The following is a 26,755-nucleotide window of genomic DNA, read 5'->3' as shown; positions in this document are numbered from 1 at the left end:
GTCTTTCCCGCTTAAGATGGGCTAAACAAAACCTTCTACTCGACATCATTGTTTATATGTGATCTGTGATGGATGGTTGTAGGTTGTAGATTTTTCCCTTTAGGATGTTTGATTTTTGGTTAAATCTGATCAGGTTCGTTCACTTTAGACGACTGGTATCGGATGGGATAATCAAAATTCAATCGAACCTTCAGACTTCACATTGATACCTTTCAACGAATCCATTAATTCAAACTGATTTCGGTTATTGAACATCTGCGAATCTATGCTAAACTTATTGCTATTTCTAGTTCATCTGCAATACGTACAAGGAACAGTCGTGTCAATTCTAACCCCATGCGTCACATATATGAAACGGCGTCAAACCATAGAAATGTTTACCCCTTCCAGTCGTTGTTACCATGACAACCAAACCAACATTCGCTAAATTCCGGCCGCATCGTATAACTTGGCAAAGCGCTATCACACCCACAACCGTGGTGGAAAACGCTACTCATGCTGTGTATCACAGAGGAAAACAGCTGTATTTCCCGTATAAGAATAATGACCTGTATGTATGTTCTGTGGTTATATCCACGCATGAGTCATTGCTATGGCGACCCACACCAGCTTCGATCAATCAGTGAGTTATATATCAATATACTTTTGGACTAAAGACCTCTTGTTGTTTTTTTTGCATGACTCAAATTTACTTGTGGTGTTCTGAGTCATGGTTATATAGACACCATCATTTTGGTCCAAAGTTTGTGTTCCGTCCTTAGATAAATCTGTCTACTTAGCGTTAAATCTCATCATCCCATCCGTGAAATAATAAATCGGTGTTGCCAGTATAATTTACGACTATTAACCGTACTGAATCGAATTCCAAGATACAGTGCCTAGCGAAAGTATTGGAACCCCCGACAACTTTTTCATCTTGCCACAGTTCAGGCTTCAAATGTAAAGCTAAAAAGCTGAAAATATCTTTAAAGAATCAACAATCTCAGCTCAGCTAAGTGACTCCAGAAATTTCCTGATGACTTTTAATTGCTCAAATGTCAAGCTAAATTACTAAAAATGACAAACAGAGTGCACCAGTATGTAATTAAGTTTCAGTTTAAATGCACCTGACCAGACACCAATATGAAGCATTATTACAGTGTTATTAAGAACAAAGAACACACCAACCAAGCACGTGATGGAGTTCTGGAAAAGCTCAAATCAGGAATGGGTTACAAGAAGATTTCACAACATTTACTCCCGGAGCACTGTGCAAGATATAACATTGAAATGGAGAGAGCATAAAACCCTGCAAACCTACCAAGACCTAGCCATCCCTCTAAACTGTTGGCCCAAACCGGCTGAAAACTATTTAGAGAAGAAACCAAGAGCCCCAGTATCACATTGGACTTGCAAGCATACACAGCTGAGGTGGGGCAAACTGCACAGGACAACTATTTGTTGTATTTAGCATAAATCTGCCCTTTATGAAAGAGTGGCAAGAGAAAAACTCTTTCTAAAAGAATACAATAAAAAGGCCCGTTTGGCGTTTGCAAATGGCCACATGGGAGACACAAATAACATGGAAAGTGGTGGTCTGGTCTGATGGGAACAAAATTGAACTTTTGGGGCTGAATACAAAGAGTGACTTCTGGCGTAAGAGTAACATTGCATAACAACCTGAAAACACAATCCCCACTGTCAAACATGGTGGTGGAGTATCATTCTCTGAGGTTACAGGGCAATTCTGGAAAATCGGTTGTAGTCTGCAAGAGACCTGAGAATTAGTTTCAGATTCACCCAACGGCAAGACAACCAGCATTAACATAAAGCAAAATCGACGATGAAATGGTTTAAAACTAACAGTACAATGGTGTTAGAATGGCCAAGCCAAAGTCTTGAGTAGATTATTTGTGAAAAAAACTCAAAAATGCTATGCACTAATGATAACTATCAAACCTTGAGGAAAGGAAGAGACCTGTTTTTAAGGAAAAATGGGCAAATATTTCAGAAGTGCAAAACTCATTCTTTTGCAAGAACTGTAAAATAATGCTTCCTTGAGAGAGGACAGCTGACGGTAATTCGGAATTGGCCTAAAATGCCATCGGAGGACTTGAGTTCAGATTCTCCCACATTTCTTTGCAGCTGTTGCAGACACGCCCACTTGGTCTTGACCCAAAAAATGTCTGCCTCTGACGTAAAAATAAAAATATAGGGATATATTATTTTCCCATGACAAAACGTGCACGATATATTTTCGCCAGGGTCTAATACAACTTTAAGTGATGTACTCTGGAAAATATTCAGACGTTAACGCCAAAAGACGTACAGTTATCTCTTTACTGTATGTTTTCGCATTTTGATCGTGAAAAAGAAAATCCCCAAAAGTCCTGATAGGGATGGATAATGTAACACCATAAGTGCTGGGTTTTTGGCGGAAACTAGCGTTTTTCGCTCGGACTTGGATTAAGTCGTTTTGAGGAATTGTGGTTAACAAATAGCTGCGAAGTTTATAACGTATATAGGTATATTAAATTAATATATTTAAAACATGTATTTGTGTATAATTTATTATTAACAGAGTATAACATATATTAACAGTGCCTTAAATTGCCTTTGGAGATCTTACCAAAAAATGTCATTTTTCTCCACTTACTTATTTTCCACATTTAAAAAGACCCCTGGATACAGCGTCCCTGCCCTAGATTGTGGAATAAGAGTTTTCTTTGGGCCCCATCTTAGCATTTTCCCACCACACGACATCAGAAATTGATTATTTTGTGCCCCCAAAGACAACAAATTCAAACTTTGTGTTGTATTACATGTTATGTCTCTAAGATGCTTGTCTGCTATTGGTTGACATCATATAAAATGCTAGTGTGCTATTGGTTTGCGTCAAGCTATCATAAAAATGCCGATATACTTTTTGCTGAACTCCCTCCCACAATGCATTCTCTCTTCATTCAGTTCAAAATCCTGTGTGGTTCATAAAAAAATTGTGAATCTGCAATAAAATACTGCATTTTCTTACTGTATTTATTTACTATACCCACAGCTTAAAGTGATGGTAAGGGAAAAAGCAAAAACATGATGACCATGGAAAGGAAACTTATGGTTATCAAGAAATGGAAAGAAGGCACAGGAATCGCTACCTTTGTTTAGGAATATGGCCGTAATCAACAGACGAGTGGGGCAATTATTATCAATACTGGTAGTTATTGCTATATAGTATTTTGTGTCTAAAGTTCAGTTCAATTGAAATATGTATTTTGAGTTATTAAAAAGTAGAAGAAAACAAAATCATATAAAAGAAGGTAATTAAAAAATAGCACTAAAGGGGAGTGGGTTGAAGACATGTCTCTAATGTTTAATATGTAAATAGAATTTAAATATGTTTACCTAAGGTACCCATCCGTGGTTCAAACCTCATTAGCTAATTACCATAGGTTTCTATCCCTCGATACATACAACAAAGAACATTGCTAGGCCTAACCAATTAGGTACCTCGCTAAAAAAGGAAAGAAGTGGCACAATCCCATAATAGGTGCCACTTAGTGGCGTGGTGCCGCACTACAAAATTTCAAAACCACAGTCATTTTTATTCTTCCGACATACTTTAAGACTGCGTCTTAGCTCAACCTTGTCCAAGGGTCGACTAGTTCACCCGTGACTCTAATAAATCGTAGAGAAATTGGACGGATAGTTGATTTCATCATTCGTGCTACCGCTCAATCCATACACTTTTGAAATTTAAGAGGAATAATGAAAATGGATGACTCAATCAGGCTACCAGTGTGTAATGAGTCATCTTTAAGGACCGTAATAAAAACCCTACTTCTCCTTAGGAGTTCTTCACCTTCAAATCGAAATGTAGACCAGCTGTTTGTATGAATGTCTGATGGGAAGTGCTCCAAAAGCTATATTTTTTTAGCTAATTCTGGTTCTGTTCCATTTAAACCGTGATATAGACCAAAAGTAGACATATAAAATATGGCTGTGATTAGCTTGTCAACCAAAGAAGACATCTTTTTAAATCTTTTCAAGCAGCTAAGTCACAAAGGAAATGTTTGATGAACGAAATCAAATTTGGGATCGTTTTAGACATGATTTAGACCAAAACTAGATATCTAAAATTGGGTTGAGTCCAGCTCATCCAAAATGGACTGAATTTAGTCCCAAAATAGTCATTGTTACTTTACCTCGTCAAAACTTGGCCACCCAGAAGTTGTCTGATGTTTTTTTTGCTGTTTGTTTTTTGTAGTCTAGCTTTTCAACCAAAGAAGACATATTTCACACACCTTTAACCAGCAAATTCACAAAGGAAATGTCTGATGAGAAGGACTCCATGGACTAAACCAAATTCCGGCTTGTTTTAGACATGATTTACACAAAAAATAGTCCTCTAAATCATATAAAAATCATAGTAGTAATGGAGATCACATACCTGCCGATTGAGTCATTTTCCTCTGCATTTTATAACTTGTTTTGATCATTTCAAATTGTGTATGTCGTATGACAATTTTTGTGCAGGAAATATAAAAGAGAAAACTCATTTATCGTAAGCTCGATCTTGTTTAACCCATTTCACCTATAATCGTCTCGGTCACTGGTAGCAGACGACAACGTCAACGTAGATCGCTAATATTGCCATGGTATTCTGCACAGTCTGTCTGGTCAGGTTTAGTATCACTTAATAAGGGGAATTACAACCATTAATTAGGAAAGCAATCAGCTGAGGTTGACAGGTATGCGATAGACTGTTAATGTTACGTAAACAAGAACTGTACCCCTCAGCTCAGCTAACATATTCTAGAAGTTCCCTGATTACTTCTGAATGATCCAATGTCGACCCAAATGACTAACAATGATAAACAGAGTGCAACTGTGTCTCAGTTTAAATGCACCTGATCTGTGATGGGTTCAAAGAAGAACTTTTAAAGTCCAAAGAACGCACCAGGCAGGTCCGAGGTAAATTCCTGGAAAAGTCCAAATCAGGAATGGAATACAAGAAGATTTCACAACATTTACACATCTCCTGGAGCACTGTGCAAGCAGTAGGGTCAAAATGGGGAGAGCATAAAACCACTGCAAACCAACCGAGAGCTGGACGTCCCTCTAAACTTTCGGCCCAAACAGGGAGAAAACTAATCAGAGAAGTAACCAAAAGGCCCATGATCACATTGGCTGACCTGCAGGCATACACCGCCGAGGTGGGACAATCAGTGCATAAGAAAACTATGAGTTGAACTCATAAATCATAAATCTGCCCTTCATGGAAGAGTGGAAAGAAGAAAAGCCCCTTACAAAAAAAAATACCATAAAAAAAAAAATCCACTTTGGCATTTACAAGGAGCCACATTGGAGTCAAAAATAACATGTGGAACAAGCTGCTCTGGTCAGTTGAGACCCAAATTGTATTTTTCGGGCTAAATGTAAAGTGTGAAATTTACCGTAAGAGTAACACTGCATATCACCTTGAAAACACCACCCCCACTGTCAAACATTGTGGTGGCAGCATCATGTTCTGGGGTTGCTTTTCTTTAGCAGGGACTAGGAAGTGTATTTGAAGATGGCCAGAGCCAAACACAGGGCAACCCTGGCAGAAAATCTGTTGGAGTCTGCAAGAGACCTGATAATGTGGCACAGGTTTACCCTCCAACAGGACAACTACCCTAAACAATAGAACTGTTTAAAACGTACAATAAAAAGGTGTTAAAATGGGCAAGCCAAAGTTCAGGTCTCAATCTTACAAAGAATTTGTGAAAATACCTGAAAAAAATGCTCTTCACAAACGATCAAAGTAACTGTTACGTAAGGAAGAATGGGCACATATTTCTGATATACCCAAAAAGACTTCACAACATGTTAGCACAATATGAAATGTTTAAACAATCTGGTTCCACTTCACGATTGTTTCTCACATAATTTTTAGAACACAGTTTGAGTTTTTTTATCCACAAGTTTGAAGCCTGAAATATACACACACACACACACACACACACATTTATGTATAAATATATACAGCAATATGTGGGGGGGGCTGATAGCTTTTGCTAGCTTTTCCTTGCTAGCAGCTAAGACTACTTCGTGGTCTTCAGGAGAGCAGATGAAAATAACGAGAAACACATGCCTGGCGCCGGCCGAGAGCTTCATAACTCAGTGGTCCACCTTCTCCGTGTGGAGGCTGGCTGGGAAGTTTTGACGTAAGCGAATCCGGCGGGACCCGAAGGTCCCTGTTTGCAGTTTTGGCCCAGATCCGCTCGTTGTTAGCAAGTTTACAAGCTAGCCAGCTGCGAATACACTCACGGCTTGGAGAATTGGACATGTGAAGACGCTTTGGGTGGAGATCTCGACCCGAGACATCCGCAATTCATCACGAATCGTCCGGTACATTTTGTCCTTATAAGACGTGCAAACCAAAGCAGAAAGGTTGATTTTTACATACTTAAAAAAAATGCTTATTGTGGAGGAATTTTTCAAAATGAAAGGGAACCTTTTACACATTTTAAATTACACCCCCAATTATTAAAGAAGTAGGATTGGGATTTTCTTACCATATTATTTAAAATATTTCTTTACTTTATTAATTATTATTTTATTAAATTATAATTTCAATTTTACATAATTTCCTATTTATTTTTAATTGTTTCAATTATAAATTCATACAAATTTTTGGGTGTTTTTTGTTTTGCCTCAAGCTTTTAATTTTTTTTTTATTTAAAATGAAATTTTTGATTTTTAAATGTGAACGTTTTTTTTTTATATTAGCATTTTTTTTTTCGTTCTATTTTTCTATCCATCTATCCATCTACCTTGGTCATATCCCTCAAGAGGGGTGACCGACAGCAAGACAAACACATACAATAACAAAGGAAATACAATTTTTCTACTATTTCTATTTTTCTACTAGCTAATATTATTTTTCCTGGTTAATTTTTTCCTTAAAAAATATATTTATTATATGTTTTTTTTCTTGCTTTGAGCTTATTATTTTTGTATTTTAGTCATTAATAATGATTGCCTTTTCTTGTATTCATTGTTTATTTTTATTTTTTTATAACAATAATATTGGTATTTTAGCATCAGGTGTATTATTTTTTATTTCTTTATTATTTATCATTTTATTTTATTTGTATTTATGTTCATATCTATATTTTAGTGTTTTAGTGTTTAGTGCTTCAAGCATTTGATCCATTTTTGTATTTGTTTTAATATCTATTACATTTATTATTTTTTACCTATGTATTCATTTATTTCTTCAAGCTTTTTTTCAAATGTATTTTTTATCATTTATAATATTTTTTAAATTTAAATAATTAATTGTGCTTCGACAGAATTTGTGATGGAACATGTTGTAAGCAGGGTATTCTTCATTATTTTATACTTTTGTTTTATTCATGTTTTTTTTTTCAATTTGGTTATTTTTTTTTATTTTTTTTTTACTACAATATTGTTAATTTTTAGGGCCTGGGGGTGCTTTCACTTTAATTCAATTTTTTTCAAATTTTATTTATACTTTTTTTTTACTATAACAATAATAATTATCTTTAGGAGATTGGAGTTTTCTTTTCACTTTGAGCTCTTTTTGCCTGTTGGACTTATTTTTCAGAATGTTATTCAATACAGTAACTTTATTTTTATCTCTTATTATTATAAATATTTTAGAATTGGGGTTTTGCTTCGAGCTTTGAATTTTTTAATTTTATTTAGGGTTCGTGTTTTAATTGTATTGTTCATAAGTTAAATGTACTTAATCATCCTAATTGTATTTATATTTTTGGGTCTAGTGTTTTTATCAAAGCACAGGTAAAAAAAATATATATAATAAAAAATCTGCAACAATACAAACAAAACAACACTTGAGACCTTAAAAGACCTGATAAAGGGCAAAAGAGGACTCCACCAGATTATTTCTACATATTTCATCTGACACGTACTTGTCTCCGATCACCCAAAAACGCTCTTATGCTTTATTTCTCTTTTTTTTATCGTCGTCTCTCGAGAATTATGGGCCTGCTTTCCAAATCTTAGCGAGCCGAAACAAAAAACGATTCCCATAACATGTTGGGCTATTCCAGACGAATACTTTATGACTGCGAAACTTTTTATGATACGATCGAAAGTAGTTTAAAAAATATACAATGTTAATTTCCAGTTTGTTGAGAAATATCTCTCCATCATTGTTGTTGCTGCATCAATTTTATATGAGGTCATCAATATTGTATTGGAATATTGTATATACCATTGTTTGGACGAAACCACACAAAAAAAATCAAAATCCAGATCTGCATGTACTGTTGAATGACTGATACATCTCCATAGCCATGGGAACGTTTTCCTATTACAATTTTTTTTTTTTACCTGGCGCGTATTTGATTTCTGAAGGCTTGGATTTATTAGAAGAACATGTCAGAATTTACCGTCTATAATTAAGTAAATATATAACAACGCGATTGGATACAACTTGGGACTCTGATGTAACAAAAGCAGAGAATTGCATCATGGGTTGAATTGGATATTTTGCACGAGGGGGTCGTGCAAATATTGGCACGAGTTTATCGTTTTAACGTATATCCGTCTCGCTAGTCTCCAGAGGACGAGGGGGAAAACCAGAAAGAGTTTTGTGTTGGAAAATATGATGGAGGTCCTTTGCGAGGCCACCTCAGTGGGGTTAATAGATTGACCGCAAGAAATAAAATAAAACTTCTATTTAGAAAAATAATCCATCCATCTTTCTATACATCTATACATAATGTACATCTACATTATCTATACACTATATCTATCTGAAAAACTCTTGCAAAAAACTACCTCACACGAATGTTAAATGGTACTCATGTCTATGTTCTTGCACATGTTGACTGCACTGTTTGTTTACTGCTCAAAACAGACACCGCACAAAAAACTGAAAAACTCCTGCAAAAACACTACCTCACATGAATGTAAAATGGTACTCATGTCTATGTTCTTGCACATGTTGACTGCACTATGTTTACTGCTCACCTTGCACAATGTTGACTTTTTTTTTCTGCACTATGATGACTATGTTTGCACCAATGCATATGTTGACTATTTTTTTGCACTATGATGACTTTTGCACCAAATGCAAAATTGCACAACCCTTACGATACCAACTGTATTACGATACCAACTGTATGTAACATTCTACATGCCGACATTTCTTGTGTAAAAATCATGTAAACTATAACTATAGCCTTATCCTCCTTGTTTTATAACCTTATCTTCTCTGTTCCTTTATCTTCTTGGCTTTTTACCTCACTGTGAATGTGTGAAACTTGAGTGTCATGCCCAATTTCGTTGTCACAATATGTTAACCCATTTTGTAACAATGACAATAAAGGTATATTCTATTATATTCTATTCTATTCCACATCTATGTATCTAAAGTATTCATCTATCTATCAATCTATCACCTATCAATCTATCTATAAATCTATCTGTCTTTCTATACATCTATACATTTGTATATCTATCTATACATCTATACATCTATATATCTAAACATCTATTTATCTATACATCTATACTTTTATGCATCTATACATCTTTATATGTATCTATATATCTATATATACATCTCCAGTATCTATCTATCTACAGTTTACATCCATCTATCTATCTACCTATACACCTATACATCTCTCTCTCTCTCTCTCTCTCTCTCTCTCTCTCTCTCTCTCTCTCTCTCTCTCTCTCTATCTATCTCTCTATCTATCTATCTATCTATCTATCTATCTATCTATCTATCTATCTATCTATCTATCCGTCATATATATATATATGTGAGTGTGTCTATCTCAGCACACCTAATCTAATGTGGTTATTTTTTCTTAATGACTGAATCCAATAAACACGCCTTTCTTTCAACATCTCCACATCATTGTCGCGTCCACACAAGCGCATTTATTGTGTGGCTGCAGGCTGTTGAGAAACAGCCAAGCCCAGTCTCCCATTCAGCCAGAATTAAGGAGGTGGGGGCCGTTTTGGGCTCCTAAGTGTGTGCCAAAGAAGAGCCCCAATAGAACCATGCATGTAGATGGGCGAGGGGGGAGTGGTCTCCACCGTACAAGGATTCAATAAAAGCCACTTGTCTGCAACCTCCGAGGAGCCTGAACTTTCCTGGGGCGTCTGGAAGAGGCTACCTATTATTTAAAACGAAAACAAAATAATAATAAAAAAAAAAAACAGGAAAAAGGAAATAACATTGCTTTTCATTTTATTTTAATCCCTAAAACCAGTAAAGAGGGGCCTTTTGTGAGACAAAATGACGAGTCTGCTGTGCATCTTTGTGTTCTCCTTGTTCTCCAGCATCTTGGGTCAGATGACTCAGAACTCTTATAAAGGTAGGATTGACACTTTTTTCTTGTAAAAAAAAAAAACAAAGGAAAAAACGTATCTCTTATTTGAAATAGTGATAGTAAGTTATTTAATTAGCCAAGAACAGAGGGTCACCGAGGCAGGGGTTTCCGGGGGATATGTAACACATACATGGCAGCTCGTTGACGCTTTGCCAACGGACTCCCGGAGAAAAAAATCAGGGAGGCAATGTGGAACAGGAGAGGCCCCGAGAGTCTGCAGGAGCTTTGGATCCCCTTTTGTCTGTTTTGGACACAATTTAGACCAAAAATAGACATCTAAAATTGGGTTGCGTTCAGCCCATCCGACGTGGAGCAAATTTAGTCAAAAATAGTCGTGGTGATAACTTTGTCAAAATTTAGCACATAGTCTAGATATATGGCTTAGATAGATAGATAGATAGATAGATAGATAGATAGATAGATAGATAGATAGATAGATAGATAGATAGATAGATAGATAGATAGATAGATAGATAGATAGATAGATAGATAGATAGATAGATAGATAGATAGATAGATAGACAGACAGACAGACAGACAGACAGACAGACAGACAGACAGACAGACAGACAGACAGACAGACAGACAGACAGACAGACAGACAGACAGACAGACAGACAGACAAGACAGAAAAAGTAGTCTTCAATGATTTAAAGGCGTGTTTTGGACACTGGATTCTGAGCTAAATTCTTCCTGATCGTTGTTAGACTTCATTAAATTGGGTCTTAAATCATGTTGTATCAAGCATATCCAATATAGGCAGAATTTAGTCAAAAATAGTAATAGTTCCGTTTACCTCATCTAAATGTAATCCCCAAAAAGACAGGGTTTATTTTCAACTTTAAAACCAAGTAAGGGTGCTTTTCAACTAATTCTCTTTGGTTGGTTTGTTCTCTTGTTGGTTATTCTTTACAGGCATTTTCGCTGTCATGTGAAAATAACTTATCTTGTCGTTATTTCAAACAGAAATAGCTATTTTAGTGCATTTTTTTCATATAAAACTCTTAAATTCATGTTAAAAACGAGTCTGAGTCTGCGAGGGCTTTAGAATGTTGGAGAAACTATGAGTAACATAAATTTCGTCTATAATAAATTAAATCTGGTCTGTTCTGTTTTAGACACTTATAGACCAAAAATAGTGGATAGTGTCCAGCTTATCCAAAGTACACCAAATTTAGCCCAAAAGTTATAAAAAAAAGTAGCCCCCAAAAGGTTGTCTTTTCAACGTCTTAAAAATATATATACTGTATATATTTTTTTTTTTTCAAGTTTAGTTTGTCAACCAAGAGAGATATCTTTTTAACATGGTTTCAATGTCAATGTCAGACTCTCAAAAAATCTCAGGAAATGTCTAATAGGATGGTCCCCTAAGTTTTGAACTAATTGTGGTTTTGGCCCATTTTAGGCATGATTTAAATCAAAAATAGATGTTTATAATGTGGTTGTGTTTAGTGCAGTGGTTAGAAAATTCCATAGAATGCGAAATATGTTTGACCATGAGAGGGATTGGCGCCACCAGGCTGTACTAGTCCAAGACACACCGCAGGAAATTGCACCCCTACCACCCTAGTGGTTAAGGGAGAACTAATGTGGTTGTGTTAAGCCCAGCTATTGTAGATTTAATATTAATCCATCCATTATCTGCACCGCTTATCCTCAGTAGGGTCGCGGGGGTGCTGGAGCCCATCCCAGCTATCTTCCGGCAACGGGCAGTGGTCACCCTGAACTGGTTGCCAGCCAGTCACAGGCAAACAGAGACGGACTTTTCACTTGCTCCGTCACACCTAGGGACAATTTGGACCGGCCAATTAACCTGACATGCATGTTTTTGGAATGTGGGAGGAAAACGGAGTGCCCGGAGGAAACACACGCAAGCGCGGGGAGAACATGCAAACTCCGCTGGTAGCTGTAATTGATCCCATGACCTCAGAACTGTGCCCAAAAACTAGCATGTTTTTGGGGTGGTGTTTTGTTAGCTTATTTTCAGGCCAAACAAATTTAGTCTTTATTTCGTAAGCTAGCATATACTTGTTCAACGAAAAACTAAAACCATCTTCTTCATTTTTCCTGGAAAATAGCTCCACCTTGGCAAAATTTGAGTTTTGTTCTAATCAACTAATTTATTGTTCTATCCTGAAACTAGCGTTGCTTATTCTACAAAAAGAGCTTAGTTTTTTTTTTTTTTTTCGTTTAACACTACCTAACTTGGAATATAACGCCATCTTCTTGTAGTTTTTTCTTGTATCCTGGCCTGTAGTATGGTTTAGTTCCGCAAAAATTCCTGCCTTTGTCTTGCTATTTCCTGGAAACTAGCTCTGTTTGAGACAAAAATGAGCATTATCTTCTACAATCACTACTTTGTTCTTCTATCCCTGGAAACTAGCAGCGCTTTGTTCTTTTTAAATTAACGTCATTGTCTTCTCTTTCTAAAACTGGCTTACCCAAATACTAGAGCTCTTTTTTCTAAGAGAAAAAAAGGTCTTACCTTGTATTACATCAAAAACTAGTTTCTTCTTCTAACCTGTAAACTAGCATTGCTTTGTCCTACAAAAAATAACATTGTTTTTCCCTTCTCCATGCACATAAAATATTGCAACAAGTGCAACCTTGCTTTGTTTTTTTTTTTGCGTAATGAATCATTTTTGGCCTTGTAAATTCTACAGTAAATATGTTTGAAAGAGAAGTTCCTAAGAATTAAATATACAAGCAAAATAGAAACATGAGAAACAGCGTTTCTTCGCACTTTCAGCACCCACTGCTGACTCAGATAGGGTTATTATAGTAATGTTGCACTAGTCTGAATTGTCAGTGGGAGTGTAAACATTGGGTGTTCCGAAGCTTTTTTTGTTCCAATTCGGGAATTGTTCCCACAGTGATCAGTGAAGGGGGCGAGTATTTGTGTACATAGGGGGAGGGGCGCTCAAATTGAAATAATTTGCACAGCTGAGACTGAGACAACTGACCCGGGAAAGAAAAAGAAATTCGACTGACTCATATGACTTACATCTTTTGTTACACTCCCCCACAATAAAAAATGCTTCCACATTGGCAGACACTTTTACTGATGTAAAGGTTTTTTTTTTCAATTTAATGCTGTCTAGTCCTGTTTATTTGTATAGCCCTTAAAGACAAGACGTCTCAAAGGGCTGTACAGACTACTATTACACAGACATTATCAACATGAAATACAAGTAAGAATATATGAGAATGTCCGGTTGACAGCTTCCTGACATCAACATAATTCATAAACTATAGCATAAAAGTGTGTTTTAAGCTTAGTTTTAAACATTTCCACTGAGGTTGCAGATCAAATCTCAGCAAGAGCATTGAGCAGCGCCTGGGGCCCAAATGGGTAAAACAAGCAAATTTATGCTAGAATTAAGCACAATTTATTCAAAGATTTGTTTACAAAAAAAAATACTTTTTTATACTAGAATACAAAATATAATACAAAAAAAATACTACATAAAATTATCAAAATCATTGTTAGGAAAGAATAGCAGTCATTAAAAGTAACTAAACAACTCAGTTTCCTTTTTTTTTCAGTACAATAAAATAAAATTAATACATGTAAAAGGCGTGAATTATCAGTGATGGCTGATCTTTTTTCAATTTTAAAATATTTCTATATGATACGTAAAAAACTATGCTAATTTCGAGTGTTTTGTAAATAAATATTTTACCCCAGGTAACATTTGTTTGAAGTTACTAAATAACTAGACATTAATTCAAAAATACATGCTATCCCAGTAAACAAGTTAAAACCAACCAAAACATTTTGTTCCTGATTTTACCTAAAATAATCTGTCCCCTGCCCACTGCCTGAAGTTAACTGAGATGTTCTTCAGCACGCCCGACGCCGTACTGTCGATAAGTCGTGCAGATAATGGAATGGATGAATACCTAAAAACTATGAGTAACATAAATTTCGTCTCGAGAGACACAAATAAACCTAAAATCCGATTCATAATCAGGTACACCAAAGAGTTGTTTCCACTCGTCGTGCTTTTTTGATTTTATTTATGTTGTTTTCTCTATTCACTAACATTCATTTCTGGCACCCTGAGTAAAAAAAAAGTGTGACCAAAAGATAAAATCAAATGGCTTTTCATCTCATAATTGTATGGTTTAAGGGCTTAGATTTCAGCTCTCTCACCTCCGTGACCCGGATTCGATTCCTGTTGCAGCCAAGGTTTTTCTGATTGTGTTTAGCAATATTTTTCAACTGATCAATCCCTCATCGTACTTTTCTTTTCATTTATTCATGTCTTTCGTTTTCTCGATTCCTAAATGTTTGTTGTTGGCACTCTGAGTAAAAACTGTGTGATAAGGAGATTAAATAAAATGCATTTTCATACGTCATCCATATCACGAGTGGTCTCGTGGTCAGGTTTCAGCGCTCTCACCGCCGTGACCCAGATTTGATTCCCTTTGCATCCAACGTTTTCCGATTGACACTTTGATATATTTCTTTAAGTAAAAAAGATGTTATACATGAACAAATATGGTAATTTTAAGGCCTGTACCAGTGCCTTGACTTACGGGCTGTCAATCTCGCACGTTAGCAATAGAATTTTGACAAGCCGGCCTCACTAACAGGCATCATGAAAGGTGGCGAGTTATGATTAATGAGCGGCGGCCAAATTGGGTTGTTTCTAAGCTCATCAAAAGTGGACCAAATTTAGTCAAAAAATAGTCTTTGTTGTCTTTACCTGGTCAGAACATAGTCTCCAAAAAGTAATCTTTTCAACATCCGTAAAAGTACGTTTTTTTCAAATTTAGCTTGTCAACCAAGAGAAACATCTGTTTGACATCCTTTCAACATCTAAATGTCCAAATATGTGCTTAGTGTTTGCGATAGTACTCATGGATGTTAACAGCCCAAAATATGAATCGAATCCAAAACCTCACTTTCCAACCATTGAATGCTTTTTGTGTGATGTTATCTGAATCTAAATATTGTTAACTACCACTAGAGGTAACTATTGTTTTAAGAATGAACTTCACTTATTGTTTACAGCAGTGAAGTCGAGCAACATGTTATGAATGATGTGATGTTGGCTCGCCCGTACGTTACAAAATAATCTTCCATGAATGTGTGAATCCATGACACTTTGTGTTTTTGTTCGCCGTGGTTGTTGATTTGTCCGCTTACTCCCACCTCGTTGAACGCAGAAAGAATAGTGACGTTGGATCAGGCTGGATTTTGCGGGCCCGATCTTACCTCTCAGCCAATTTTTTAAAAAAAAGATACTATCAATAATTCTTTCCAAGGAAAATTCTGTATCAAATGCAAATGCTTCATCTTAGGAGCTGTCCATCCTGAGCGTTAACAATAGCCTCCTGACTAGCCGGCCTTGCTAACGGACATCCTGACAGGCTGCAAGTTAAGATAAACGAGTGGCGGACGAACAAGTCTCACCGCATACTGAACAGCAGCCGACGTCTCGTTCAGGAAAAGCTCTCGTTCCAAATTCGTAGCGTCGAGGTAACTGGATCAGACGCTGTCTCGCTTTCCCTGCTAATGAATTATGAAGTGACGGCTGCTTTTAATCCTGTTAAGGGCGCACTTGTGTCACAGACTCGTACCGGCTTTCTATATTTGTGCTCATTATTCACAACACGGCGTGCTCGGAATCATAATTAGCGAAGTGGGTTCGTGCCACATTTGCTAGGCGAGCTTGCTGTTAATTATTCTGTCGTATTGACATAAACAGGCCAGTGGCGAAACGGTTGGAGGGTTTAGTCATATTGGGGGAAATGGGTGGAGCCTGACTATCAACACGCCCATGAACCCACAGCCATACACTTGAAGCTAGGTTAGCCAGGAATCCCAATACCGATTTTATTTTAAGCTAAAGTAGACCCCCGGGATATTCAGTTCTGAGGTGGGGATTACAAAGTTAAATTGCCGTATAGCGTGGGATAGAAACCTATTTAGTTCTGGACCCCAGTATCCCAGATGAGAACATTAAAGTTGAAAAATACTAAAAAGTAAGTCCTACTCATGTGTAATATACGCTCATATTGTTAAATTACATTACAGATGAATATTTAAGGAGGAAAAAATACATTTTATCTACCTTTGGTGTGACGTGATTTGAGGTAATCCAATGGAGTAGTGGGTGGAGGTGGTGGCAGTGTGATGTTCTGGGGCTGCTTTGCTGCTTCAGGACCGGAACAACTTTCTGTAGTTGAAAGAATAATGAATTGTGGTGTTTACCAGAAGACCCTTAAAGAGAACGTCTGGTTTTCACTTTGTGCCCTCAAACCCAAGCGCTTTTGGATCTTGCAACAGAACTACAATCCAAATACACCAACAAATCCACCTTGAGATGGCCTAAAAAACAAAAACAAAATGTTCCAGAGGGGCCAAGTCAAAGTCTGGATTTAAATCTAATTGAGATGCTGTGGTATGATCTTATATGGGAAATTCATGCTAGAAAACCCTCAATATGTCAGATTTGAAACAGTTTTGCTGAGAAAAGTGGACCAAAAATTCCCGACAGCGTTGTGAAAGACTCAATGCCAATGATCGTATACGTTTGATTTCTGTTATCACTGCCAAAGGTGGCCCAAGTCGCAATTAAGTTCAGGGGGCAACTGCTTTTATATCGGTTTTGATGTGTTTGTGCCTTAATAAAAGGAATTAACCTTTCAAAACTTCATTTAGTGTTTCTTTAGGTTGTCTCGGTGTGATAGTAATATTGGTTTGATGATCTGAAACCTTTGTGAAAGATAAATATGCAGAAATACAGAAATTAGGCAATGGGAAACTTTATCAGTAGTACATAGTCTTTGCATCAATGATATGGTCATTACTGTATTAATTTTCTCGACAAACTTATGGTGTATATAAATTTGGAACACATTTTGTGATACGTTTAAAGTCTGTAACGTTGCCTGTGCATCAACGAGGCACTGTTTAAAGGACAACCTTTTATTCCCAGCTGTAAATGTTTTTTTTAAACCAATCCATTATTTTTAAATGTCCTCAGGTGCAAAAAAAACCTTGACGTCACCGTCAACCGTTCCATGAATTTATTTTTTTAAAAACGGCTTCAGTTTTGAGCACACCTCATCAAACGCTAACTCATGTCGAGTATTTATGAGGCCTTGGGAAAGCCTTTCAGTCATTCTTGTCGCGCTTCAGCAACCCCCCGCCCCACCTCCCGAGAAAGGAAAGAAAACTTTAAAACATGGTTGGAATTGGTATGGAAAACAGTGATCCTTTGTCAGGATTTTTTTACGTAGATTTCACCGTGCATTCTGCCTAGTAGTAACAGTGTAATAACAAAGTAACAAAGTCCTGATGTACACTACCGTTCAAAAGTTTTGGGTCGCTTGGAATTGTCCTTATTTTATAAATAAACTCACTCTTTTTTCAATGAAGATAACATCAAACTAGTCAGAAATTTACCCCTTATACATTTTTATTGTGGTAAATGACGATTTTAGCAGCAAATGTCTATTTTAATGCAATATCTACATAGGCGTGTAGGGGCCCATTTCCAGCAGGTAGCACTCGTTCTTCTAATAGTCCATTGTGCTTGCTAACTGCGTTACAAGGATCTTGTGCAATGATTTTAGCAAATCTGAAAACAGTTTAGCTGGTTAGCGAAGCTATAAAACTAACCTTCTCTTGAGCTGGTCAAGTATCTGGAGCATCATATTTGTGGGTGTCTTTACACTTTCAGAATTAACAGAAAAAGAGAACTTCTGCATGAAACCGTACATTTTTTTTTTCTCATGTGAAACAGGCACAGGCAGGCTCTAACCAGCGTAGAAAGATAAGTTGGATGCACCACCAAGCAAGAGGACAAGTACATTTGAGTTTTTAGTTTGAGAAATACAATCTTTACGGATCCTCAACTTGTAGCTTGGTTAAATAGAACACAATGTCAACATCTACAGTGAAGAAGGGACTCTGAAATGCTGGCCTTCAAGGCAGAGTGGCAAAAAAGAAGCCATATCTAAGACTGTCCAAGAAAAGGAAAAGATACCTAATGGCAAAAGAACCCACCAGACATAGGACAACTCATTTGATAAATAAAATGGTTATTTATTACATTGGAAAAGCAAAACTGTCTGTGTTGAACAGTAGTGCATGAACGTAGACTTTTCATGTTTTTCCAGCCTTAATCATTTAAGTGTAAAGGGGCGTGGGAGCAGATTATTTGTAAATTGATTCAATCTGTCTCCGGTTATTATTTTTTGGTGTGCCCGTTGAAGAGAGAGTCCAGATGTGAGGACTAAGTGGTAAAGTGCAGACGGCTTTTCCGATTGCTTTTGTACTGTCCATCATTTCAAGTGCCGGTAAAAAGAAAATAAATGTCGTGTAAGTTTGACAGGGCACAGAAAATAGTGCCAAATTTAAACGATTGAAGTAAAACAAATATATACAGGAGTAAAGTTTAGTTAAATTAGCTTTGAAGCTTATTTAAAGCTCCGGTGCCAAGCTGTTTTTATTTGAGTTAAAGCTTAAACTTGTGGTGAAAGCTTTAAACTCAGGGTTAAAGCTTTAAAAAAATACATAGTTTTACCTCATTGGCAGGGAATATTACTTGTTTTAAGTGTGCATTGTCTTTTTTATACAGTGTATTCCATTGTTTCAGTGGAATGTTATTCCAAATAAAGAGTTTAAAAAAGTTCTGGTGTCAAGTTGTTTTTAATTGAAATAAACCTTAAACTCAGGGTTATCGCTGTAAACTCAGGTTTAAAGCTTTAAACTACTTCAACAAACAACACTTTCCTCCTGAGTTGAAACATTGCCCTGCGTTAACTCTCTCCTTCAGAGTAAAAGCTCCAAATATTTAACTTTAACAGTACTTACATTTTGTAAATCTAGGTTTGAAACTAATTTACAGCTAACGTGTCAAGGTTTCTTTTACTTCAGTTAAAGCTTTAACTCCGGTTCAGAACTTTAAATTCCCGGTTAGCTCATGGGTTAAAGACGTCAGAGTTAAAACTTCAAATATTTAACTTTTAACACACTTAGATTGTATTAATTTCCCTTTGAAAATAATTCCCGTATCTAGCTGTTTTATTTGAGTTAAAGCTTTAACTCAGGTTAACTGTTTTGAACTCAATGTTAAAGCAAGAGTAAATTCAAAGTTGGAGCTTTCAACACAAACAAATTGGACTATTCTTACCACCTGTGTACTGAATATTGCTTATTTAAGGTGTATTTTGTCTCATATTACAATGTTTACCTGTTTCCTTATAGTATAATAAAAAAAACATATCCATAATGAAAGAAAAATGTTTTCTATTGCATATTGCACACAAGTATATATTCTTAATTTGGAAGAACTAGTCCTTGAAATGAAGTTAATTAACTACCATCAGCTAGTATTTGATCATGAATAAGATACTTAGAATGAGGGTGTAGCAAAGGCTAGCTAGATAACTTCTAACTATGGTCCAAAACAGAGCAAAACGTGGCAGCTCAGTCATTTCCTTTAAAAACACACTGCGGCAGTTCCAGACTCCAATTACTCATCCGTTTCGAGTGCCGTACCTGTGGCGCCGCCAGGGTCAAGGGGTTGTGTACACTGGTCCATATGGGGCCTATTATTGCCAAGAGAAGGCCAGGGGCCGCTTAGCTAATTCTAAACTACTCATCAGAGCGCTGAGATCTGACAGAGCTGGTGCGAACCTGTCTCACTTCCGTTTTTGTTTTCAGTCAAGGTGTCGGCCGAACTGGGCGGCAATGCGACCTTGCAGTGCCTCCTCCCCCACGAGACCAGCAGCTTCTTTGGCGTGGGCATCAGAGTCAAGTGGACCAAACTGGGGGAAAACGAGGACCTGGATGAGGACGTGCTCCTCTCTATGGGCTTCCACAAAAAAACCTATGGGAGTTTCGAGGATCGGGTCTACCTGCGGGAACTGGACTATGATGACGCGTCCTTGGTGATTACTGACATATCCGCGGAGGATGCCGGGGTGTACCGCTGCGAGATCATCAATGGGATGGTGGACACCATACAGGATATTAACTTGGAGGTGCAAAACAGCCAAAACGATGGTAAATAGATTGTAAATATATTTCCGAATTTCTCCAAAAGAAAACACAAAATCAGTGAATAATTCTTTTCGGTAACACACTACACCTACAAGGACTCAAATCCTTCAGTTATAGTCCTGTTCCCCTGCTTAAACCAGTATATGTCCAGGCCTTAAAGTTTGCTAGAGAGCACTTTATCCAGACTGGGAAAATGTCCTATGATCAATCCTGCAATGCCAGACGTGTCCCGCTTCTTAAACCTGTAACTTTACCCTTCCGAAGTTAAGTACAGAGCACTTGTATGATCCAGAGGAGGACTGGTGGAATGCCCTATAATCAATCATGCACTGCATGATGTGTCCCCTGCTTGGACCAGTCCACGTCCAGGCCCTGAAGTTTGCTAGAGAGTACTTTACCCATTAGATGACAGTGAAAATGTCCTATGATCATTCCTGCACTGAAGGATCTGTCCCCTTGTTTTAACCAGTACCAGTACCCTTACAGGCTTTGCGAAAAAGGACTTGGATGATCCAGAACGACCGGAAGAACGTCCTATGGTCAATCCTGTAGTGCATGATGTGTCCCCCTGCTTACAGTACAGGCCCTGAAGTTCCTTGAAAACAGTTCAACTTAGAATAAGACTGGGTGAATGTTCAGATATCAATCCTGCAGTGCTGCTTACACCAGTACCATTACACTTGCTCCATAAGAGTACTGGGAGAATGTCCTATGGTAAATTCCCATTTCTTAAACCAGTACCAGTACCCTTTCAAAGCTTACCAGAAAGTAACCAAATTATTCAGAAGAAGACTAGGAAAATATCCTATGGTCAAATTAAACCAAAATAGACTTATAGTACAAACACAGCGAGCATTTGATGGAATTTTCTGGATTTTATTTCTCGTTCTGTATACCCTAATTCCCGATGGTGTTTTCGGCCTAGGAGTGGTGTTCCCCTACTTTGCGCCCATGGGCCGCTACAGCTACACATTCGACGAGGCGGTACAGGCATGTTTGAATCAGGATGCCACGGTGGCCACCTTCGAGCAACTATTCCAAGCCTGGCAGGCCGGCCTGGACTGGTGCAATGCCGGCTGGCTAGAAGACGGCACGGTGCAGTATCCTATCACCAAGCCCAGGGAACCCTGTGGCGGCGTGGCCGACGGGCCCGGACTTCGGAGTTACGGCAGGCGAGACAAGTTCATGAGCCGTTTTGACGTGTTTTGCTTCGCTGGCCCATTAAAAGGTAAATAGTTTGGGGTTTTGTTCTCTTTGTTTAAGGTTGAGACAGGAAAAATATAAAATATTGGGTAAAATGGACTCCTACTTAATGAATTATTGAGGGTCGATTTGGAACCTTAAACATCAAAGCGATTAAAGAGTAATTTACTTTTCTTCCAAATTTAAAAGGGTTAGAGGGTTAGGGTTCGGAAAAGAAGGTTAGGAGTGGATTTTAGAAGGCTAGGGTAAGAGGGGTAGGGTTATAAGGTTTGGGTAAGGGTAGAGGTAGGGTTTGGAGATATGTGTTAGAGGTAGATTTGGAGGGTTGACATTAAAGCGGTAGGTTAGGGTAGTATTAGGGTTAGGGGAATTAGTTTAGGGGTTGGAAAAGGTTGGTTTAGGGAAAATGTATGGTTAGAGTGTTAGGGGTATGTTTAGAAGGTTTGAGTTAGAGCATGTCCAAAGTCCGGCCCCCACGACCTCTGTCATGAAATTTTTAATACGTAATGTTGACTGCAACACAAAATAAATTTGTACCAAACAAATAAATAAATCTGGCAGTTAGTCTTTGGCCGCCTTGCCCTTAGCTATCTGTGAAAGGTTTAGCCCACCCTATTTCCGACATGGATACTGTAGGGAAAAAAAAGGATAATTGATCGTGAGGGCTGCTGCTTCCAGGACAAGTGGAAATTTGAGTATTTTTCACTGAAATCCAAAACAACTGTGTTTGCCCAATTTGCGAAGAGAATGCGACTGTTTTCAAAGAATTTAATATCAAGAGACACTGCCAGACAAAACATGCTGACTACAAAAAGCAAACTGGAAAAGAACGCTGTGAAAAAGTGAAGCAACATGAGGGGTTTTTAACGGCACAGCAGTGCTTTTTTCCAAGACCTTGCATGTCAAATGAAAATGCTACAAAGGCGAGCTATGAGGTTGCGATGCTGATCGCCAAGCACTGTGAACCATTTACGAGGGAGAATTTATTAAAGACTGTTCAAAGAATGACAGGCTGAAACGTTGGCCCTCGCAGGTTTTCAGCTTCCCGAATCCGTCCCGCTTTCTGTGTCCGAGGGTTAGGGTTAGAAGGTTAGAGTAAGTACAGTTAGGGTAGAGTTAGGTTAAGGGGTTTGATGTTAGAGGGTTAGGGGTAGAGTGAGAGCTGAGGTGGGAAACCCAGTCCTCAAGGGCCCATATCCTGCATGTTTTTGGAAGTTTATTTTCTTTAACTCTGTTGAGTACACTCACCAGTATTATTAATATAATAATAATAATAATAATAATAAGGATAATAATACATTCTACTTCAAAGCGCCTTTCAGGACACCCAAATTTGCTGTACACGGTGTACCAAACAGCAATAAAGCAAGAGTAAAAAGAGAATAAAAGAAGCAAGTATTAAAGAGCAAATACAAACACAGTTTAGTTAAAACAGTTGGTATGTGAGGCAGATGTTCATGAAAAGGCAAGTCTGAAGAGGTGGGTTTTGAGTCCTGAATTGAAAGTGGGCAAGGTGGCGGAATTCCGGAAGTCGGCGGCAATGAGTTCCAGAGCTTGGGGGCAGAGCGGCTGAAAGAGCTAAAAGAGCTCCTGCCAGCTAGCTAACATGCTGATAATTTGTATCACCTGGGTTGAAGAAAACGTAAAAGATATGGGGCCTTCAAAGACAGAGTCGCCCACCTCTAAGTTAGAAGGTTGGGGTTTGAGTTAGAGGGTTACGATAGGTAAGTCAAGGTTATGATTAGGTGTGGGGTTCTAGGGTTAGACAGTCAGGGTTGTGGTAAGAGGGTTCGTCTTAGAAGGTTAGGGTAAGCATGATTAGGGTAGTGTAAGGGTTAAGGGGTTTGTGGTAGAGTGTTAGACAGTTCGGGTTGTGCTAAGAGGGTTAGTGTTAGAAGGTTAGGGTAAGTATGGTTAGGGTAGTGTAAGGGTTAAGGGGTCTGTGGTAGAGGGTTCAGGTGAGGAGTAGGGTTAGGTTGATCATGGTTTTGCTTCTCCTTTTAGCATCACAGTCATGGGACAAAATACTGTGCAAAAAATATGGTATTGTATCTCATTAACTCGCAAATTCTTTACAAAAAACACAAGATAATGAACTGTATGAAGACAAAAAGGCATTGTGAAGAGTTCAACCAATAGCCTTATCACTATGTTGTAACAAACAACAATAGCAGACCAGCATTATATATAATGTCGACCAATAGCAGAGAAGCCTCTTAATGACATAATTCTACGCAATCACTGTAAGTTTTTATCTTGTTGATGTCATATAGTGGGGAAAATGCTTTAAAAAGGGGTCAAATAACATTCTATTCCACACCATAAAGTGAAAGCATCATAAAGAGGGGTCACTGTAAACAAATGAGAGGGGAAAAAAACTGGAGAAAGCCGTGAGAGATACATCTGGCCAGCACATTTAGCCCACACGATCCATAATTTATTGCCGTGCAGAGTACACTGAAGTGCTGTTTTTATTGTCTGAGTAATTTGTAACACATCAGTTCCGACATAAACTCCAATTTATAGCGAGATTGTCCCTACTCAAAATCCCCTCTTTGCTCCCTGCAGGAAATTTCTATTGGCTGACGCAACCTGAGAAACTCAACTACCACGAGGCGGTTCGGGCCTGCGTGGACGACGGGGCCGAGATAGCGCAAGTGGCCCAAATGTTCTCGGCCTGGAAACTGGAAGGCTATGACCGCTGCGATGCCGGATGGCTAGCCGACGGTAGCGTCCGCTACCCGATTTCTAGACCCCGCAAGAACTGCAGCCCCACTGAGGCCGCCGTGCGCTTCGTGGGCTTCCCCGACAAGCAAGAAAAGCTCTACGGCGTATATTGCTTTAGGCCCGAACCCTGAGGGACACCCAAAAAACGGAAAAGAAAAAAATGTACTGAGGTTTGACGGATATAAAAATTAGAAAAGGGTCTACCTTTAATGCTGCGTTCGAGGCAGGTGGGAAATTGGACATTTGGGTTGCTTATTAGGCCCATTAAAGGTGAGCATTTAGTTTGTTTTTTAACTGTTAGAGATCAAGACAGGAACCGCACTCAATATGATTCTCATTGGGTTAAAATTACCTCTAGCTTGGGTTGATTTCAACAAAACAAAGATTTAAGCTTGTGTGAGCGTTAAATGGGTTAAAGAGTTCGGGTTAGAGGTTTAGGGTTTGAGGTAGGGTTAGGAATAGGGGTAGGGGTAGGGTTAGGATTTGTGTAAGATGGTTATGGGAAGGTATCGTTAAACTGGTAGGATTAGGGTTAGGGTTAGGGAAGGGGTTTGAGCGTTAGGATTATATGTTTATGGTTTGGGGATAGGGTTAGAGATAAGGGTAGGGTTAGGATTCAAATTAGGGGTCAAAAGGTTTGTTTATACAGGTAGGGTTAGGCCTCGGGTAATGCTAGGGTGAGGTTTTAGGGCTGTTATGGTTAGGGTGGGGGTGGGTTTCGGATAAGGTTTACAATTTGGGGAAGGTTTGGGCTAGGTTTAGAACTAGGGGTAGGTTTAGAGTTGGAGGTAGGGATAGGGTTGGAGCTAAGGCTAGGTTTGAAACTAGGATTTGGGTTGGAGATAGGTTTAGGGATGGAATTGGGGTTATGGTCATAGCTCAGGTTACAACTGGCGTTAGGGTTGGAGCTAGGGTAAGTGTTGGAACTTGGGTTAGGGATAGGGTTGGTTCTAGAGTAAGGGTATGGTTACCGTGTGGGTTTGAAGATTTTAGTTAGAATATGCCGGGTTCTCTGACAAGGCAAACCTAAACAACATTGATGACTGATTCCCATGACTTACTCTAGTTAGCGCAATATTCCCCAATTAAATTGTGTCACCCAAAACTCCAACTTCCTAAGTTCCTCGAATGCATCACTAGTTGCATATAAACATCACTGACAAGGAGTTGATTCGTTGTTTTCCTCTCCACAGATGAATTTAGAAAAAAAACATAAGAAGCCATAATTGGTGTCTCAGTCAAACAGTATACAACTCGGTAATACACTCAGCAAAAGTCACAAAAAATTAGATTTGACTTTTACTTTGTAAGTTTTACAAAAAAGTCACCATTTCGCAGCTAAAATGAATGTAAACAACTTTGACTGTGATTTCTTCACCATATTTACAAATACTGACAGCAACTCTGACAGCATTTGTAAATATGTCTCTTGGGTCCAATCTGCGGTGCCATTTAAAAAAAAAAAACTGGTCTGTTCCTAAAAAATGTTCAAAAAGACCTTTTGGAAAATCTAAAAACAATGTTTTATAATTTCTCTGAATGGTCGTATATAAGATTAAATATAATGTTGTCATAAAATAGAATGGCCTGGCACATCAATCCAATTTGTTGTTGTTATGAATAAAATAGTTTTAGATTTCTTTAAATTTCCGATAAGCAGATATTATCTTTTGATCCCCCGAATGGTTCATGGATTTTTCTAAACGTTTCTGTTTACATTTATTTTCTTGCATTTTCCTACAAAACATTTTTAAATAAACATTTAAAAACAGCTGAGACTTGGAGTTGTTGTTTTTTGTCTTCGTTGATTTTATCTTTCATAAGGTGAAGTGCAGAACTATTTTATGGAAAAGATACTTAAAATAAACGATTTAGTCCATAACTGGGCCACAATTGAGGCCAAAGGGACCCCAACTTCCGCCTCTTTAGTCTTTCGAACTTTGGTTTGGGCCTCAGATTATGGTTTTTAACTCGGATTTGGCCTCAAACTAGGGTTCTAAAGCACTCTTTCGACTTCTAGCTAGGGTTTCAAACTAGGGTTTCAATCACAAACTAGGGTTGTAAAGCCTTTTTAGGGTTTCGAATTAGGGTCTTGGCCTTAAACTAGGTTTTTAAAATGTTTCTAGGTTGTCCAGCTAGGGTTTTTCTAGAATTTCATCTCCAAACTAGTTTTAGAGTGTTTTAAGTTTTGCCCTCAAACTAAGACTTTAAATCAGCTTTAAGATTTCCAGCTATTGTTTCTAAGTTTGTTTTGGACCCCCACTAGTTTTAAAGAATGTTTAGGGTTTAAGATACAAACTTGGGGTGTAAAGCTTTTATAGGGTTTCAGCTATTGTTTCTCAGTAGGGTTTCAGGACCAATTTATGGTTACAAAAAATTTCAAGGGGTTTCAGTTAGGGGTTTCAAGCAGTTTTATGGTTTCAAACAAGGGTTTCTTTTTTAA

At 37.9% G+C, this 26,755-nt stretch overlaps 1 protein-coding gene across 1 annotated transcript; it reads left to right on the top strand.

Annotated features, from left to right (window-relative positions):
* Nucleotides 1–10,092: 10,092 nt before the first annotated feature.
* LOC148365895 (hyaluronan and proteoglycan link protein 1-like) lies at nt 10,093–24,820 on the top strand. Its single transcript, XM_088335127.1, has 4 exons — nt 10,093–10,343; nt 20,044–20,385; nt 21,308–21,610; nt 24,154–24,820. Exons 1-4 carry the CDS (start codon nt 10,265–10,267, stop codon nt 24,441–24,443), a joined length of 1,014 nt encoding a protein of 337 aa, XP_088191253.1. The 5' UTR covers nt 10,093–10,264; the 3' UTR covers nt 24,444–24,820.
* The last annotated feature ends 1,935 nt before the right edge of the window (nt 24,821–26,755 follow it).

Source organism: Urocampus carinirostris, chromosome 5 (genome assembly GCF_059441175.1).
Source record: "Urocampus carinirostris isolate Australia breed hairy pipefish chromosome 5, RoL_Ucar_1.0, whole genome shotgun sequence".
Classification (NCBI taxonomy): Eukaryota; Metazoa; Chordata; class Actinopteri; order Syngnathiformes; family Syngnathidae; genus Urocampus; species Urocampus carinirostris.
Note: the sequence above shows the minus strand (reverse complement) of the source record. Positions and strands in the feature narration are given on the sequence as shown.

Bases quoted from the DNA above. Each gene is read 5' to 3' on its own strand.
- LOC148365895 (XM_088335127.1), top strand. From the start codon at position 10,265: ATGACGAGTCTGCTGTGCATCTTTGTGTTCTCCTTGTTCTCCAGCATC. The intron at 20,386-21,307 runs GTAAATAGATTG...TTTTCGGCCTAG, and splicing joins GCAAAACAGCCAAAACGATG to GAGTGGTGTTCCCCTACTTT. The intron at 21,611-24,153 runs GTAAATAGTTTG...TGCTCCCTGCAG, and splicing joins CTTCGCTGGCCCATTAAAAG to GAAATTTCTATTGGCTGACG.